We start from the raw sequence: 17,597 nt of genomic DNA, 5'->3' as shown, positions 1-17,597 counted from the left end.
AACATGTACAGCTTTTTTATGAGTGATTCTCAAACTATTTCATGTCAAGGATCCACAAAATGATATGTAATTGGCCGCCGACCCCCATCTGAAAATATGTTCATGATTTTCATGATTTAAAGGACCTATAACATAAAATTCAACTTTTTCTATTTCTTTTGTGTTTTTGGGGCTCCCATATGTGTTTTCTATCCCCACAAATAACCAATTTTGAACAATCAGGCTTTCATATCATATGGGTGCTTTAATGGAAATTGCTCTCAGGAACAGCTCGACTGATTTTGGCCTCATCGTGATGTCATCAATGTCACCCTACTTTGTATAATTCCACCTCTTCTTCAGTCTTCAGTTCCAAATTTGCATTTCCACTTTGTTTACAATGTCCGCCATTGTTGATTTTCCAAACTGGCATGGAATGGAAACAAGCCTGGTTTTATCTAGCATCAGTATTATAATGACTCAAATATTAAATAATCTGCATATCAGCACCCCCGCCACCTCAGGACATTGTGGTACTGCAGCTAAAACTGCTTTCAAAGTCCAGAAAAGAAAAGACAAGGACTGGTTATATCAGAGGGGTGATTGAGGCTCAAACATTAAAATTAAGTTTGAGGGACATAGACAATATGATATGAAATATTAAAAACTGTTTTAAAATGCATGTTATTTGCGCTTTAAAAAAAAATAGCAGATACAAGCCCATAGCGTGGCACCAAGTGCCACGCTATGAGCTTGTAGATCTGCTATTTTTCAACAGCTAAAGTTTAAAATAAAGTGTTTAAAAGCTATAAGGTGACACAGATGCGTTCCAGGTGGAGTGGAAAGTGTGGAGTGGACAGTGAGGAGTGGACAGTGAGGAGTGGACAGTGAGGAGTGGACAGTGAGGAGTGGACAGTGTGGAGTGGACAGTGAGGAGTGGACAGTGTGGAGTGGACAGTGAGGACTGGACAGTGAGGAGTGGACAGTGTGGAGTGGACAGTGAGGAGTGGACAGTGTGGAGTGGACAGTGTGGAGTGGACAGTGAGGAGTGGACAGTGAGGAGTGGACAGTGAGGAGTGGACAGTGTGGAGTGGACAGTGAGGAGTGGACAGTGAGGAGTGGACAGTGTGGAGTGGACAGTGAGGAGTGGACAGTGAGGAGTGGACAGTGTGGAGTGGACAGTGAGGAGTGGACAGTGAGGAGTGGACAGTGTGGAGTGGACAGTGTGGAGTGGACCGTGAGGAGTGGACAGTGAGGAGTGGACAGTGAGGAGTGGACGGAGTGGAGTGGACGGAGTGGACAGTGAGGAGTGGACAGGTCATGGCATGGTGCTATCATGTCTTGCTGGGAGCGTGCCATGCATGTGTTCAAAGAAAGAGAGGCCAAGCCCACGCTAAACAGCAGCTATTCAGTTTGCTTCTGGAAGCCAGTTGCTAGGAGACCCCCATGTCCTACCATCTGCTGATGTAGAGAACCACATACATTACAAAGCCATGCAGGCCAGGCCTCAATACTACCAGGGTTCATACACACTCACTCCCAGTGGTGGAAAGTGACTTACGCAAGTACTGTAATTACGTAAAATGTTGAGGTATGTTGGAGTAGTTCCAATTTTCAATAATCTTACTTCTACTCCATTACACCTCAGAGACAAATATAGCACTTTTACGCCACTACAATTATCTGAACATTTTAGTTACAACAAGTTACTTTGTGGATTTTGATTATTATTACAAAACATACATTAGTCACTTTTAGCCGATCTACAAGAGAACAGTGTATTCTCAAGGCCGGGCACCGTGGAACGCGTGTGTCGGATTTGAAGTCGGTGGGGCGAACGGTTACATGGATTACAGACGTACACACGCGTGAAGTCAGAGATGTGAGGACGTGAGGATGAAAGGTGAAATTATGTTTTTCTGCATAATGCGATCCACTTGTGCAGAAGAATTGCAAAAACAAAACAAAAATAAAAAAATACGATCATTAGACGAGAATCTTTATTGAGTCCTCATATTGCCATAATCTTTCCTTTTACAAGACAATACAATTGAAAACGTTTTTTTTTCGTCAAAGTGTAAAAAAGTAGGAAATCTAAACCTGTCGCATGTCCCGCTAGCACAAGACAAGACAGCAAAGCATACACTAAAATAACCAATCGTCAACTTTTGAATAAGTGAATAAATAAATAAAACATTGAATATGGCTATTTACACAATGCAAATATGGTTTTATCACAATATATATATACTGTATATATAATGCTTTTATGTTTGTAGAGAATATACAGCTATTCATCACGATCTCACAGAGAAAGGCCTGCCTTCCACTGGCTCGTGGCCAGACCCAATCCTTCGGGAACCACCCCCTATTATATACTCAAGTTGACCTTTGCCCCCTTGGGGTCTATACTAGGCTCCTGTTTTCCCTCGACACCAGGGGTCTTCAACGTTATTCAGGCCAAGGACCCCCCCCCCAGACTACATATTGTAATCACGTTAATGTGTATTTTACATTTGACATTTAACCACTTAAAAGTAAAACCCTCAATACTTGTAAACGTGAACTTTTGACTCCGTACTTGGGTTTGCTCTTTCTTTCCCTGTACACCAACCGTCTATGCAGAAAATAGCCCAATCTACAAGCTTGTAGATCGGGCTATTTTCGGCTAATGCCCCCCCCACCCCCCAGAATAGGGATGCGAGGGTTAAAGAGTTTAGTGTAAAAAAAATAAAGATCCCCTTGCAGTATCTCTGAGGACCCCCTAGGGGTCCAAGGCAGGCCCCCCTGTTGAAGACCCCTGCTCTACACCAAATATAGTCACCAAAATGGGACAAGTCATGAACTTCCTGATGTCTGGAGTCTGGACTAGGTCCACGGCTCACCGATTGGGACAGTCATCATGATCAACTTCCTGGTGTCTGTACTATAGGTCCACGGTTTCACTGATGAGACACAGTCTTTGGTTGTGGAGGGATGCGTCGCACGACTCCCTTTTGATTGGTTAAGTTCCACGTTGATCCCGTTTTTTTTTCCTGGTTTGCACCGTTAAAACACATTCTGTGGTTTGTATTGGTTCTTGAGTTCAAGGCTATTTAGGGACTCAAGGAAAAACAAAATATGTCTTCAGTAAAATGTTTTTTGTAAAAAATAAACATTATAATTAAGTAAAACAAATAAACAAACAAACCAGCGAGGAGCAGGACGTTGGAGAAAAAATCAGTTTACAAAAATTCAAGTGTAACATTCTGGCATGAATACATCCGATGAGAGCGTAAGTCTCAGCAATTGTTTCCGGTACGAGAGTGAGCGGAATAATGACAATAAGTACAGTATCAGAACCCAGGTTCGTCCAGTTGTTCTGGATTCACTTCCACAACGAGATATTCTCCTGATTTCAAATTTCTCGAAGGCCGTCTTGGAAGAACGCTACTAGCATTAGCGACGCTAGCGTGCTTCGATTCTCACACATTCTCTCGTCGACCCCTGCGTCAAATGCTTCACTCTTCAAAAGTGTTTCCTCACGTCGTTCTACATTTGTAAAGCATTGCAAGGGCCGGTAAACAGGCAACATCCACTGTGCGGGTCCATTTGTAGGCCTGTATACCTTCAGAGTTGGGGATGTTTGCTGTGTAAGTAACATCACACTGACAAAGGCAAAGAAAAATAAATACAAAAAGACAACATGACAAAAGTGTCATAAAGATTGCTACCATTTGTCACAATGGGGCCAAATAAATTAAGTAAGCATACATTTTAATGTAACTTGAACACATGAATAAATAATAATAAAAAATCTTAAGCAAATTTTTTTTTTAAAGAAAAGAAAAAAGATAAAGCCTTTTTTTTTTTTTTTTTTTTTTTAGTTCAACAGTCAAAACAGTCCGATTTCGGATTAAGTTCAGTTCATTTTGTTTAAGGTGCTGAGTGTGTGTGTGTGTGTGTGTGATGACACATTCTTTTGATACAATCTAATATTTGTATATGGACTTACATTCCCATAAGGGCCGGGGTCCTGAGTACTTCACTACCAACCCCCCCCCCCCCCCCCCCCCCCCCCCTCAATTACTCCTATAACTGTGTGGGGGGGGGGGGATCTACCCCACGTACAGTAATAAAAAAACCTCCATCATCGCTGTGCCCTGCAGGAAACAAATGACTGCCGGGGAGAGAGCAGGAATCGCTGCGTGTTGTTGGACTAGACATGCCAAAGGACGTCATCATCACCGTCATCCTCTCTGTTGACACCTGTGCGCACAACGAGCGCAGACTGGAGAGCGTGAGCGTGGCGATTCAGCCCGGAGGCCAGGGGCACAACAAGCTCCCGCCAGCAACATCAGCCAGGGATGATGATGGAGGGCTTGAGAGGAGTGTGTGGGGGAGGGGGGGGGGGCTCGGAAACCCTCCTCTAACCAGGAGGATAATAAGCTAAGCTAAGGAACGAGGAGGAAGCTGGGACGGCAACAGCACCACTCCGGAACGAGGGATGGAGAGTGACAATGCAAAAAAAGGAGGGAAGGTGACGCCAAAAAAAAACACAAAAAAAAGATCTCATTGGGACAATATTCATGTTCATGTACGTGCGTACATGAAGTGAGTGTATGTGTGTGTGCGTGTGTGCGCGCACGGGTGTTGCACATCGTCTCAAAGTTGTCTTTTCTCACAGTCCGTTGCCTTACAGATTGCGAGCTAACAAAGTACGCGCTCGGTCGCGTGTGTGTGTGTGTGTGTGTGTGGGGGGGGGGGCGTGTACGTACGGAGTGAAGACTGGACAGCGAGTTCCTGCTTTAGACGTCCATCGGCAAGCCACGCGCTTTTAAAGTCCTAAGACACGCCTCCCGGGCGGGGAGGGAGGGGGAGGGGGACATGGGCTCCTCCTCCTCCTCTGTTCAACCCCAGCCGTCGTCCTTGGATCATGTGGGCCGGGTCAATCCCAGCCGTTGTCCTTGATCATGTGGGCCAGTTCGATGATGAACTTGCCCTCCTTGTACTTCTGACTGCTCTCGAACGCGTGCTCCTGCAAGACGAGGACACGAAGAAGAGACCAGGTTGGATACTTAGAGTATATATGAATAGAGACGGCCCCCGAGTTCTCCTCCCATCCACTTGCATTAAGTTGCTCAAAAGCGCATGAGGCGATTTCACTGTGCATTCTGGGTAGGAACAGAGTGCATTCTGGGATGGATTGGGCCCAAACACATGAACGCGCTGCCGCTGACTATCATTACAGGCATTCAGCGTTCACGTGTCATCGTGAACGTGCACAATGATAGTCAACGGACCAGCACGTTCATGTGTTTGGGCCCACGCTGCAATATCAAATTCGGCCACTATGTCCATTTCGACTCCGGGTTTCATCCGGGTGCCGTCTCTATTCATATACAGTTGGAGGCCATCGATATTGTCCTTTTCTTTTTGCTGAGGTTTGCGTGATCTGCGCAAAAGGACAGTTAACCCATTTTGGGCGGGAACCCCTTTTGGTGTTTTAAACATTATGTTATAATTTAGCTATTGAAAAATAGCAGATCTACAAGCTCATAGCGCGCCACCGAGTGGCGCGCTACGAGCTTGTAGGTCTGCTATTTATGAAAAATCCTGAAAATATTTATTTCAGAAAACTGGAGGATTTAGACGGATTTTTTAAAATTTTGAGGTCAGGCCTAAATGGGTCAAATGATAAGGGACAATATCGGTGGCACCCAACTGTATACTCTAAGGTTGGATATACCGTCGCTGTCGGGCAGACACCTCTTATCTCCACATTATAACTGTTGGTGTTTTTTTCCGTAAATAGACGCTCCCTGCTTGACCACACTACTTAAGACAGAAGCTTGTAGCGACAGCTTAGTCTATCATTTACTGGTAATAGCTGTAAAAACAAAACTGTGAGGAATAGATATTATTTTTCTAATAATAGGATTTTTACAGATTTTTTCATGTTTCACATAAAGGTGTGTCATACTCATTAATGTATGAATAAAGTATGACAAACTAGAAAAGTATAAATTAAAGGCACAATACAATAAAACAAACAAAAAACTAAGCAAAAAGAAGAAAGGGGAAGCAGAACATCACATTAATCATGAAACTATAGATACACACACAGTACAGTCAAATATTATTTAAAAAAGGAATAGCGTTCTTTAAAGATGGAGTGCCGTGATTTTTTTCCACCCTAAAACATTATTATTATTATATAATGGGGAAGATTTTTTTTTTTAAGTGTACAGTATTTGTTAAAATGTCGTTTTTATGTGGACACGCCCACCAGTTCATTAAGTATGCCTGGTTTGCCTTGTGGGTGGTGATCCACCTGAACTGAAGCCGCACCCACAGCTGTTGTTGTATGATAAAGGGGGAGGGGTTAGGGGAGGGGATGATATTGTGATGTCACCATATCACTGTTTTTTTCATTGGCACGTTTGACTATCAAGGTTTCAGCCTCCAGGAATACAAAGGGAAGACATCATTGCACATAACAACCACACCAAGGGGTCCAATGAAGTACTGTCACCTCATAAACACATGAAAAATTCCATCCACTCTTGCGTGTGTGTGTGTGCGTGTGTGTCTACGTACGTATTTCCATCCCAGGGTGGTTTTACAGTTTTCACAGTAGATGTCGGCCACGGCGTGGAGGCCCGTCAGCAGAACCCGCTCCTCCGCTGGCCCACAGCCCACGTTCACCCTGGACACACACACACACACACACACACACACACACACACACACACACACACACACACACACACACACACACACACACACACACACACACACACACACACACACACACACACACACACACACACACACACACACACACACACACACACACACACACACACACACACACACACACACACACACACACACACACACATTACACCTAACTGTCATTACACCTAAGTTTCTTCCATTAATCAAATAATCAGGAAAGACCCTTATAAATCAATGATTTTTTTGGTGGTACTTACACAGAATTGAAGAGGTAAGCTCTGCCTTGACTACCTTGGAATGACTGAAACAGAGGAATGGGACAAAATCAAACATCACAAAATTATTATTTTTTACCAAACCAAATACCTCAAAATTCATTGTGCTGAAATTGTATATTTTATAATATACAGTATATGACATATACGTTCTTTTCCCCATGTATTTAGAAAAAACTAAAAAAGAAACAATTTTGTGGGAAATTAAAAAATAGGATCTACGGTGTGGTCACAGCGAACTTTAATTCTGCCTATGAGGGCGGATTCCGCCAATGCTTTTCAATGGGAACAGAGCGCCCTTTTTTTTTGCAGAAATCCGCAAATGACAACAAACCGATCTGTTCCCATTGAAAAGCATTGGCAGAATAGGTACAATTCCAGTTTGTTGTGACAACACCGAACAAGCTCACAACGTGTCGATGTAGAACGGCTAGTTGAACAATTTTAAAATGTTTTAAAAACAAAAAAAAGGAAAAAAAAGGCAAAGATGTTTAGGGATAAGGGGCTCCATTTTCGTGACCGCTAAACCCCTTATCCCTAAACTTCTTTTCCTTTGTTTTACTATTTTGAAAAACATTTTTGAATAATTCAACTAGCCAATCTACATTGACACGTTGTGAGCTTGTAGACTGGCCATTTTAACTATTCAAAAATGTTTTGCAAAATAGTAAAAAAAAGGCAAAGAAGTTTAGGGATAAGGGGTTTAGCGGTGACGAAAATGGAGCCCAAGGTGTATAAGGTGCATGGTGAAAATAGGGCCCTATAGGTTTACTTTAGCCTATTTTGTGCAAAACGTAGCATGTTTTATGAACAACTGTTAAGTTCTGTATACTTTCTTTCCCTGCGCCATCATTTGAGCCATTGGTGCTGCCTACTGGTGCTGCCATTGGTGCTGCCTACTGGTGCTGCCATTGGTGCTGCCTACTGGTGCTGCCATTGGTGCTGCCTACTGGTGCTGCCATTGGTGCTGCCTACTGGCGATGTTCTTTTTTCTCTCTTCGTTTTGTTCAGGTTTAAAATGGTGAATACATGTTATGGTCGGACTGGGCCTCGGACCGGCTCAGTAAGGCCCAGTAAGGGTGGAGCATACATTTTCAGGAGTCTTTGACACGAAAATGTTTGAGAAACACTGGTAAAAAAAAAAAAAACATTGGAAGCAAACCCAAATAAGGAACTACACTTCAGAAACAAGCCCCAAATAATCTGCAACCCGAAACTCCCAATATTTACAAGCAACTTTACAGAAAAACAAAGAAAAAAAACAAGACCAAAGTCTCTTATAAGAAGCAGACATGGCAACACTGGTTGCAGGACCTATACTAAGGTCAGAGAGTGTTTAAACAAAGCTCCATCTGGATGTATAAATATCATGTGAATATGGTATGCTGGGCCCTGCAGGCATAGCAGTCGGGACAGCACACCAACCCAAAGGCGCTCACAGCACAATGGAACAAAGCCTTGTGCCGAGTGGGCAGGGGGGCCATTCACACAGCCCTGTGCCTAGTGGCCAGGGGGGCCATTCACACAGCCCTGTGCAGAGTGGGCAGGGGGGCCATTCACACAGCCCTGTGCCTAGTGGCCAGGGGGGCCATTCACACAGCCCTGTGCAGAGTGGCCAGGGGGGCCATTCACACAGCCCTGTGCCTAGTGGCCAGGGGGGCCATTCACACAGCCCTGTGCAGAGTGGGCAGGGGGGCCATTCACACAGCCCTGTGCCTAGTGGCCAGGGGGGCCATTCACACAGCCCTGTGCAGAGTGGCCAGGGGGGCCATTCAAACAGCCCTGTGCAGAGTGGGCATGGGGGCCATTCACACAGCCCTGTGCAGAGTGGGCAGGGGGGCCATTCACACAGCCCTGTGCCTAGTGGCCAGGGGGGCCATTCACACAGCCCTGTGCAGAGTGGCCAGGGGGGCCATTCAAACAGCCCTGTGCAGAGTGGGCATGGGGGCCATTCGCACAGCCATATGGCTTCTCAGGAAAATTGGGAGGTAGTGAGAGAAACACCCACCTACCTTATTATAAAACCCACCTCGTGAAAGACCATTTTTGAGTGGTGTAAACCACTCCTACAACTGGCTTTTTTGTGCAGAAAAAATGAGCATGGTTGCTATGTTCACCCTGTTGTAATGACGTAATGAAATCACACCCGGGTGAACAGGGTGAACATAGCAACCATGCTCATTTTTTCTGCACAAACAAAGCCAGGTAATGAAATCACACCCGGGTGTGATTTCATTACGTCAGACATGATTTCATTACGTCAGACAGACCTTACACCACTCAGTTCACACGGGTGTGATTTTTTAAAGACATTTCTGCTTTATTGGACAGAGGTGAAATGACATGTCGTTGTTGTCGGACAGAAATCTTATCTCCATATTTGGGGTTCCCCCCGGGCCGAACCCACCCTAATTTAACATCCTACTTGATCAATACCACGTCACACAAACAGTAGCAGATCCGCAAGTGGATATAATACTTTTGAATTAGAAAACAGTTTCGGACGTATGAGGACGATGTATGTATGAGTTTCCTACAGACAGAGACTATGTGATACATTTGGTCATTAGCCGGATTCAGAGTCTGTGTTGGGTGGACATACCTTGTATGTCCAAAAACATTCATTTATTTTATATTATTAATGTAGCTATAAGCAATATTATGTCAAAAATGTAATGACATATATGTTTTGTATTCAGACAGCCAGCAATGGGTTAAACACTCCCAAAAAGACTTTAGTCTCTGTGACACCTTTAGGGGCCGCAATTAATATTATTATTTTTGTATTTATTTTTTTATACAACTTCGGCAAATCTTTGAATATATATATTCCTCTAAGTGAACATTTTTAACTCAAATACTTCTGGTGGTCCCTGGCATAAAATATATTTTTGAGACGGGGGAGGGGGGTATCATTTTGGGTGGTCCTCCTCGACATTGGAAAACGTTTGCAGAACCACTCCTGCCTCAAGAGATCACCAGCGCTGGCCTGGGCCATGGGTCAATGGTCCAGGCACCTTGGCTGGTAATCCAGCCTGGCAGTGTGCCGCGGGTTCGACTCCCGATCCCGACGGCCTTTACTCCATGTCTTCCCCCCCATCTCTCTCCCCATTTCCTGTCAGCCTACTGTCTGTCCCTCCATAAAAAATATAAAAATAAAGGCGAAAAAAAAGAACATTTAAAAGAGATCACCAGCGCTGACCTTGGAGATGAGCTCGTCGTGGTTGGCCAGGTGCGCTCGGCAGTGGATGCAGCTGTAGGTGCGGTGGCAGTTGGGCAGGTACGCCTGGAAGGTCTTGGAGCGCGTCATGATGTCGCGGGCTGGCGAGCGGAGCGGCGCCGACCGGGAGGAGGAGGAGGAGGAGGTGACGGAGGCGGCGGTGGGAATGACGGTGTTGCTGGCGCTGGGGCCCAGGCGGCCGGGCCTCCACGGTGAGCAGGAACAAAGGGCTGGAGGAGGAGACGACCCCGGTGGACTTGCAGGGGAAGCAGGGCAGCAGGCGGGCAAGGGCCGTGATGCAAGGGGGACACCAGGGCCGCCGGCGAGCCACCGGCCTGAAGGGGAAACTGCAAACGCAAGAGAAACGCACGGTCAGAAAATGGCCGAACGGTCCCACACAAATGACAGCAGAAAGTCACACAAAAGCATCAAAAGTAGCAGATCGACAAGCTCGAAACGCGGCGCGAAGCGACGCGTTTTGAGCTTGTGGATATGCTACTTTTGATGCTTTTGAAATGGAATCCTGAAAAGTAACAGCTTTGGACAAAGTCACACACAAGAATGAAAAGTAGCAGATCCGGCCCGGGCCTAGCGGGCCTTGTGATCCTAGCCTGATAGCAGTGTTAATTTTGTTGACTAAGGTTTCTACTATTTAGTTGACTAAGACTAGTCTAAGACTTAACAATTTCATTTCAGAAGACTAAATAGTACTAAGACAAAGACTAAGACTAAATCAAAAGATTCTGAAACAATTCACACTGCCTGACAGCGCGTCACTCCCCATCTCTCCCCCCCCCCCCCCCCCCCCCATTTCCTGTCAACTTACTGTACACTATCAAATAAAGGCAGAAAAAAGCCCCAAGACATAATAGTAGCAGATCCACAAGCTCGAAATGTGATGCAAAGTGGCGTGCTTTGAGCTTGTGGATCTGCTACTTCTCATACTAAAGTAACAGCTTTGGACATGGGAGGTTTCCACCCGACAGAGATGAGTTGAGTTGAGTTATTGACCATTATTTGACCTTTTAGTATTTACATCGGTATCTGCAATTATGCAAACGTTGTTTCCAGATTTCCAGGTGAAATGAGGAACAAATGAGGCAGAAGTGAAATCACTTTCACTTTTCATCTTTGTGGCTTTTTGATACTTTCTTCTCCATTTTAGATAAGAAAAGGGAATTGGAAAAACACCCCTTTTAACCCAAAATGTTTCAATATCATGCATCCCTAATGCACGCTGTCTGAAAAGATGACACAGGAATGCCCTTTTTGACTACTCAACGACGCGACAGATTTACTGGGCTTACCAAGCATATGGCCCGCCAGATTAGAGTTACAGTTGTTGACGTGTGCGCGCACACACACACACACACACACACACACACACACACACACACACACACACACACACACACACACACACACACACACACACACACACACACACACACACACACACACACACACACACACACACACACACACACACACACACACACACACACACACACACACACACACACAGGTACACACAGACAGGTAAGCCGCTCAGGTCTGGCAGCATCCAAAGCCTTTAAAACCGGAGAGCAAGCAGGGCAGGGGAAGCTTACACTACTGTACACTACATGCGGTTGGACCAGTTGCTCAGGTGTGCAGTCAGTCACTGTCCTGTTAAGAATGAATGGGATGGTATTAACCCTCACTTGGCCATTATTATTAGCTGTTATTATTATTGTCTGTTTGGGCAGCGGCCATTTATGTTGGTGAAAAGTCAAAAAAACGGCAAAATAATATGACATATTATCTTAACTCATTTCAAATCCCATTCAAATCTTTGAATACACATACATACTATACACATATATATTTTTTTTTTATACCAATTTACATTAAAATCTATAAAGACATAAATACATCATTTTGGGGGTCCTTGACATGAAAATGTTTGAGAACAACTGTTGGCATTTTTTTTGAAGACACATGCAGAATGGGCCTCAGGTCTTTATGGGGCTAACATGTCCAGTCAGTCTATGAGGGGTCCTGGAGTTCAGCCCTGTGGTCCCCCACCTCAGCAGTATCCCTGAGGTAAGCAGCTCTTCAGCTGTGGTGGGCCTGCCTGCTGACTCAGTGCCACTAGTTGGCACAATGTGTGTGCATGTGTGTGTGCGTGTGTGTGTGTGTGTGTGTGTGTGTGTGTGTGTGTGTGTGTGTGTGTGTGTGTGTGTGTGGGGGGGGGGGGGGGGTCACTTAGCGGGGTGTGAATGGAAGTGCTGAGGTCAGAGCATTGCGGGGGGAGGGGGGGAAGGGGGCGTTGGAGGTCAGAGGGCACAGCTACCAGTGTTGCAAACAGGCTGCGTTTTTGACGCAATATATTGATAAAGGACGCAATCGTGTCCCCTTCCGGGGGTCCTGGGTCGCACTACTGTACTCGGCAGGTTACTGTACTGTAACACAATCCATGTTACATTCAAGTTGTCAGATTTGGAATTGTGTTTATTTACTTACAGAGTTAAAACGCTGTAATTTGTAAACATGACAAATTATGACTCGTATAATGTTGTTGAAGTAGGACTCATAGAATGTCCCTGGGACCCATCTAAAAGACCGCTCCTGCCTGGGGTATATATATATATATATATATATGAAAACCTTATATTTTGAAAACAATGCAATACTGCTTCATCAAAGTTGGTGTTGTGACTTTATTGTCAATTACTTAGCTGCTTTAGCTTAACAGACAGTTTGAGGGTCCAAACATCAAACATGGCAGATCTGACTACAACGCTACATACTAATTCCTACACGGGTTGTGTTTATAACCACGCCCCCGGGCAAGTTAAGTTTACTGAGGTTAGGGTTAGGGTTAGGTTTAGGTATAGTTTTACTGAGGTTAAGTTTAGGGTTAGGTTTAGGCTTTCAATCACAGCAACTGGCCAATCACAGCGCGTCGACTGCACAACCCATGTAGGCTTTGGTATGTCGCGACTACAACCCACGTGTTCTTCTGGACTGACATTATTGCGACCGGAATGTCGCAAATAACTATGAAACCTTGCATTTTTGACACCTAACCCACAATCACTCTGTCACGACACCTAACTCCGTCACTCACCCCAGGCAAGCCCCCAGGTGCCCAGGTCATCGTGACATCAGCCCCCTGGTCACCCCAGGCAAGCCCCCAGGTGCCCAGGTCATCGTGACATCAGCCCCTATATATGGTGCCCAGGTCATTGTGACATCACCAGAGATGGATATATAGTAAATGTGGCCTGCAGTCACAGTTAAGCCCATATATGGAGATCCCTGATGTCATCAATATTGGCCAGCAGCAACTCATCTGACCTCAAACCCTTAGATCTCCATATATGGACATGTAAGAACCTGTTCTAACATTCCATATATATATGTTGATCCTTCCCCATCCATCATTCCTCTTCGATGTCTCCCTTTTGACTTATAGTCCGGCAGTCGAGGTGGACGGGTGGGAAATTTGGTATATAGTCTTTTTTATTGTCTATATACATATATTCATGAATCCACTTTGTCGGTATTGAGGCATTTCTTTTCATAGGGGTTTCTTGTGACCCTACCATTAACATCCTATGGCAGGCAAAAATATCAAACTTTCCATTTTGTTTTAAGTAGCATGTAACATCTTAAGGATGAAGTGTTGTTGTTTTGTTTTTTTTGTTGTTTTGCTTTCTTTATATCAGTAATTGTCTTGTAATGTTCATTGTTGTTTCTTTGTATATTTGTATTGTCATTTGTGTGGAAAAAGGAAAATAAATACATTGTTGAAAAAAAAGTAGCATGTAACATGTCTTACTAGGGGGTTTTCATGATTCTGAATCCATTCCAAGCATTAGTTTTGCACACAATACGACAAAAAAACAGCCAACGCCACTTGCCCAAAATGTGCTGACCTCATCACATTTGTGCTGACCTCATCACATTTGTCATGACGTCTATGTCCGTTTTTAGCCCAAGGAGTGTATTGTGTGCAAAACCAATGCTTTGAATGGATTCAGCATCATAAAAAAAACCCTAGTTTGACATGGTACATGCTACTTAAAGCATAAGGAAAGTTTGACATTTTTGACAATTTTGTCTGCCATGGAATGTTAATGAAAAAAGAAATTGCCCAATACTAACAGCCGGTCAGTAAGTGGATTCATGTACGTATGTATATAGACAAAATTTTAGGTCAATACAAAAATACTATATACCAAATTTCCCACTTGAATCTATTGAGACCTGGAACGGATCCATGTCACGTTAGCGTTTAACCACATTAACCATTAACCCATTTTGGGGCGGGAACCCCTTTTGGTGTTTTAAACATTGTTATAATTTAGCTATTGAAAAATAGCAGATCTACAAGCTCATAGCGCGCCACCGAGTGGCGCGCTATGAACTTGTAGGTCTGCTATTTTTGAAAAATCGTTAAAATGTGCCTCAAATCTTTCCGAAAATTGTCATGATTTAGAAAACTTTTTTTTTTTAATTTCGACGTCAGGCCTGAATGGGTTAAACAAAAGAAGCCTGTCGGCTGCCGGACTATTATACCTGTCCATTCAAACTCTAGACGGGCCCGCCCCAAAGTTATTAGTGCAGACGCACCCGGCAGCCGTTCTCAACAGGCCCGAAAATGAAGGCCTGGCCCTACCTGGGCCTTCATCAAACCCTGTACACTCAAGAGCAGGGGTGGGCAACTGGCGGCCCGGGGGCCACATGCGGCCCCCACCTTCACTTAATGTGGCCCTCAGGTCAGAATAGTGATATATTATTGGTTTCAGCTGTTACAATTCCACAACATGCAAACATGACCCGCTTTAATTACTTCAGTCTAAATTAGTAGCTCAATGCTCAACACAAGTATAATTAAAGGCATTTGAAATTACATAAAAATGTTAATTTTCAGGATTCCAATTCAAAAATAGCAAAAATTCCAAGATTTCAATTCGAATATAGCAAAAATAGCCGATCTACAAGCTCAAAACGCGTCGCAGCGCGACGCGTTTTGAGCTTGTAGAGCGGCTATTTTTGCTATGACAGTAATATATGGCCCTAGGGAGTGAGTGTGGAAATATAGTGGCCCTCTCCATCGTCAAAGTTGCCCACCCCTGCTCAAGAGAATGTCCCCGCTACCACCCTTAGATTTCCATATACTGTATAGAGCTGACCTCATCAAACACTGTACACTCAAGACATGCTCCTAAGTTATATGGGAAGTACAGAATTCATTCCATGTTGATCTGACCCCCCCATGCCAAAGCGCCAGCGCTCGCCCAGCAGTCTGCCATCAATGAGGCGGATGTGTCCACACGACCTAGGTTGCTTCTCACCCTCAGGCGTCTTACTGGTACTGATGTCAGTGGACACTGAAAGTCTACTCTACGTGTTCCGAGAGGAAGCGTGAAACTCTAAGCCTGTACCTTAGAGTGTGAATAAAACATGAAGATATTTTATCCCATACGTCATTACCCTAATGCACTGCTTCACAAAGACTGCGTTGGAACTTTGGTAGCCTGGTGTCCACCTATGCTTTCTATGGCAGAGGCAGCTCCCGGCACGATCTGCCGGGAGAATCTAGACGCAGCTGCGCGACATGAGACTAATTCATTAGAGCGACAGAGGAGTGTGTGTGTACGTGTGTGCGTCTGTGCGTCAATTTAACAAAGGTGCAGACGATCAGAAATCAGCAGAGAGTGATCGACGTTTGCGCTACTGTATGCCGAATTGAAGTAGACTCGGACCCAGACTTTTTTTTTTTCTCCCTGGAAATAAAAGCGTCTGGGTTTCCGAGGCTAGAACTTTGGGACCCGGACACATTTTTATGGGTCCCTCAATTATTTATTTCTTACATCTTGTTTTTAATTATTATTTCAAAACATTTTCAAAAAACTCAATTTCCCATGAATTAAAAACAAATCCAATGATTTTTCTTTTCCTTTTCAAATCAAAGACATTCCATAAATTAGAAAACAAATGTTTTCACTAGAAAGGTAGTGAAAATAGCCGATTTACAAGCTCACAACGCAGCACGAAGCGATGCCCTGTGAGCTTGTAGATCTGCTATTTCTAGTTCCTTTTCCCCTCCTCCTGGCCAGGGGGAGGCAGTTTAGAGACCAGGATTACTGCATGTTTTTTGTGAGGGTACCTACCCTAGGGGACACGGGGAGAACATGCAAACTCCACACAGAAAGGCCCTTTCGCCAGCCCCGCCTGTGGTATGGGCACTAATGACGCGGAGGAGGAAACACGCCGCCAGCACCCACAGCGTCCCGAGCGGGAATCGAACCCAGGACCTTCTATCTGTGAGGCGACAGCGTTACCAACTGTGCCACTGTGCAATTTATTTTGGGTCAAATCTTAGATTGACTGGCCCATTATGTGAAATTTAAAAAAGACCACAAGGGGAGGTAGGCTTCCCATCTCCTTTGTACATAAAGATGTTTGCATTTGTTGATGTTGATGATGATGTATTATTGTGTTATGCAATAGGACCACAATGGAAAGTCCCCAGGACTTTTTTGTGTTATGCTTTTAGTCTTTATGTCTGACTGTACCACATGATGACATGTTTACATTTATGGCTAATAAAGTATTCACTCAATAAAGGAAAAAAAAAAGAAAAAAAGAACGAACAACATGTACGTTTGTCTGCCGTGTTTTATCATAAATATTTAACCAACAAAACATATTAACAAGCTCATCGGATCCATTTGTAACCAAAGTTATTTTATTTCCTGAAAAGTAGCTTTTTTTTTTTTGGACATACAATGTTTTTCCACCCGCCGCCAGTGATGATTACCAACAAATTCCCACGGTTAAGAGGAGCAGGAGGAGGAGGAGGAGGGAGTACTGCCTTTTGTACGCATGTGTAAAACACTGTAAGCTTGGAGGGTTATAGCCAAGCCACCAACACGCTCGTGCACGCACGCACGCACGCATGCACGCACGCACGCACGTGCACGCGCACACACACATAAAATACTGTAAGCTTGGTGGGTTATAGCCAAGCCACCAACACGCTCGTGCACACACGCACGCACGCACGCACGCATGTGCACGCGCACACACACGTAAAATACTGTAAGCTTGGTGGGTTATAGCCAAGCCACCAACGGGACGGGACGGCAGCTGCTGCATGAGCGTCCAACTGCTACAGTAGATTAAAACTCTCTCTCTCTCTCTGTGTGTGTGTGTGTGTGTGTGTGTGTGTGTGTGTGTGTGTGTGTGTGTGTGTGTGTGTGTGTGTGTGTCATGTTCCGCGATGCTGACGCCCTGAGCCAGCCGGGCCAAGCCAAGCCAAGCCAGGGTCAGCCGGCATCTAAATATGTATATATGGGTGGGTTGGTTTAACCACTTTCAAACCTGCCGTCCCTATTTTTGGGCACGTG

At 44.6% G+C, this 17,597-nt stretch overlaps 1 protein-coding gene across 2 annotated transcripts in view; it reads right to left on the bottom strand.

Moving 5' to 3' along the window:
• Nucleotides 1-1,962: 1,962 nt before the first annotated feature.
• Nucleotides 1,963-17,597, bottom strand: part of ypel2a (yippee-like 2a) — a 30,132-nt gene continuing 14,497 nt past the window's right edge. The window contains exons 2-5 of one of the 2 annotated variants that reach the window (XM_079508240.1): nucleotides 10,177-10,541; nucleotides 6,957-7,000; nucleotides 6,559-6,667; nucleotides 1,963-4,996 (exon numbers count right to left, since the gene is read on the bottom strand). In XM_079508240.1, coding sequence (XP_079364366.1) covers nucleotides 4,907-4,996; nucleotides 6,559-6,667; nucleotides 6,957-7,000; nucleotides 10,177-10,284 — 351 coding nt within the window. In that variant the 5' untranslated portion in view covers nucleotides 10,285-10,541 and the 3' untranslated portion in view covers nucleotides 1,963-4,906. Of the gene's footprint in view, nucleotides 4,997-6,558; nucleotides 6,668-6,956; nucleotides 7,001-10,176; nucleotides 10,542-17,597 lie in introns of those variants that run through there. The other variant, XM_079508239.1, reaches the window with a different exon arrangement.

Source organism: Electrona antarctica (genome assembly GCF_951216825.1).
Source record: "Electrona antarctica genome assembly, chromosome: 8".
Taxonomy (NCBI): Eukaryota; Metazoa; Chordata; class Actinopteri; order Myctophiformes; family Myctophidae; genus Electrona; species Electrona antarctica.
The sequence above is the reverse complement of the archived record's forward strand: the minus strand, read 5'-3'. Positions and strand labels throughout refer to the sequence as shown.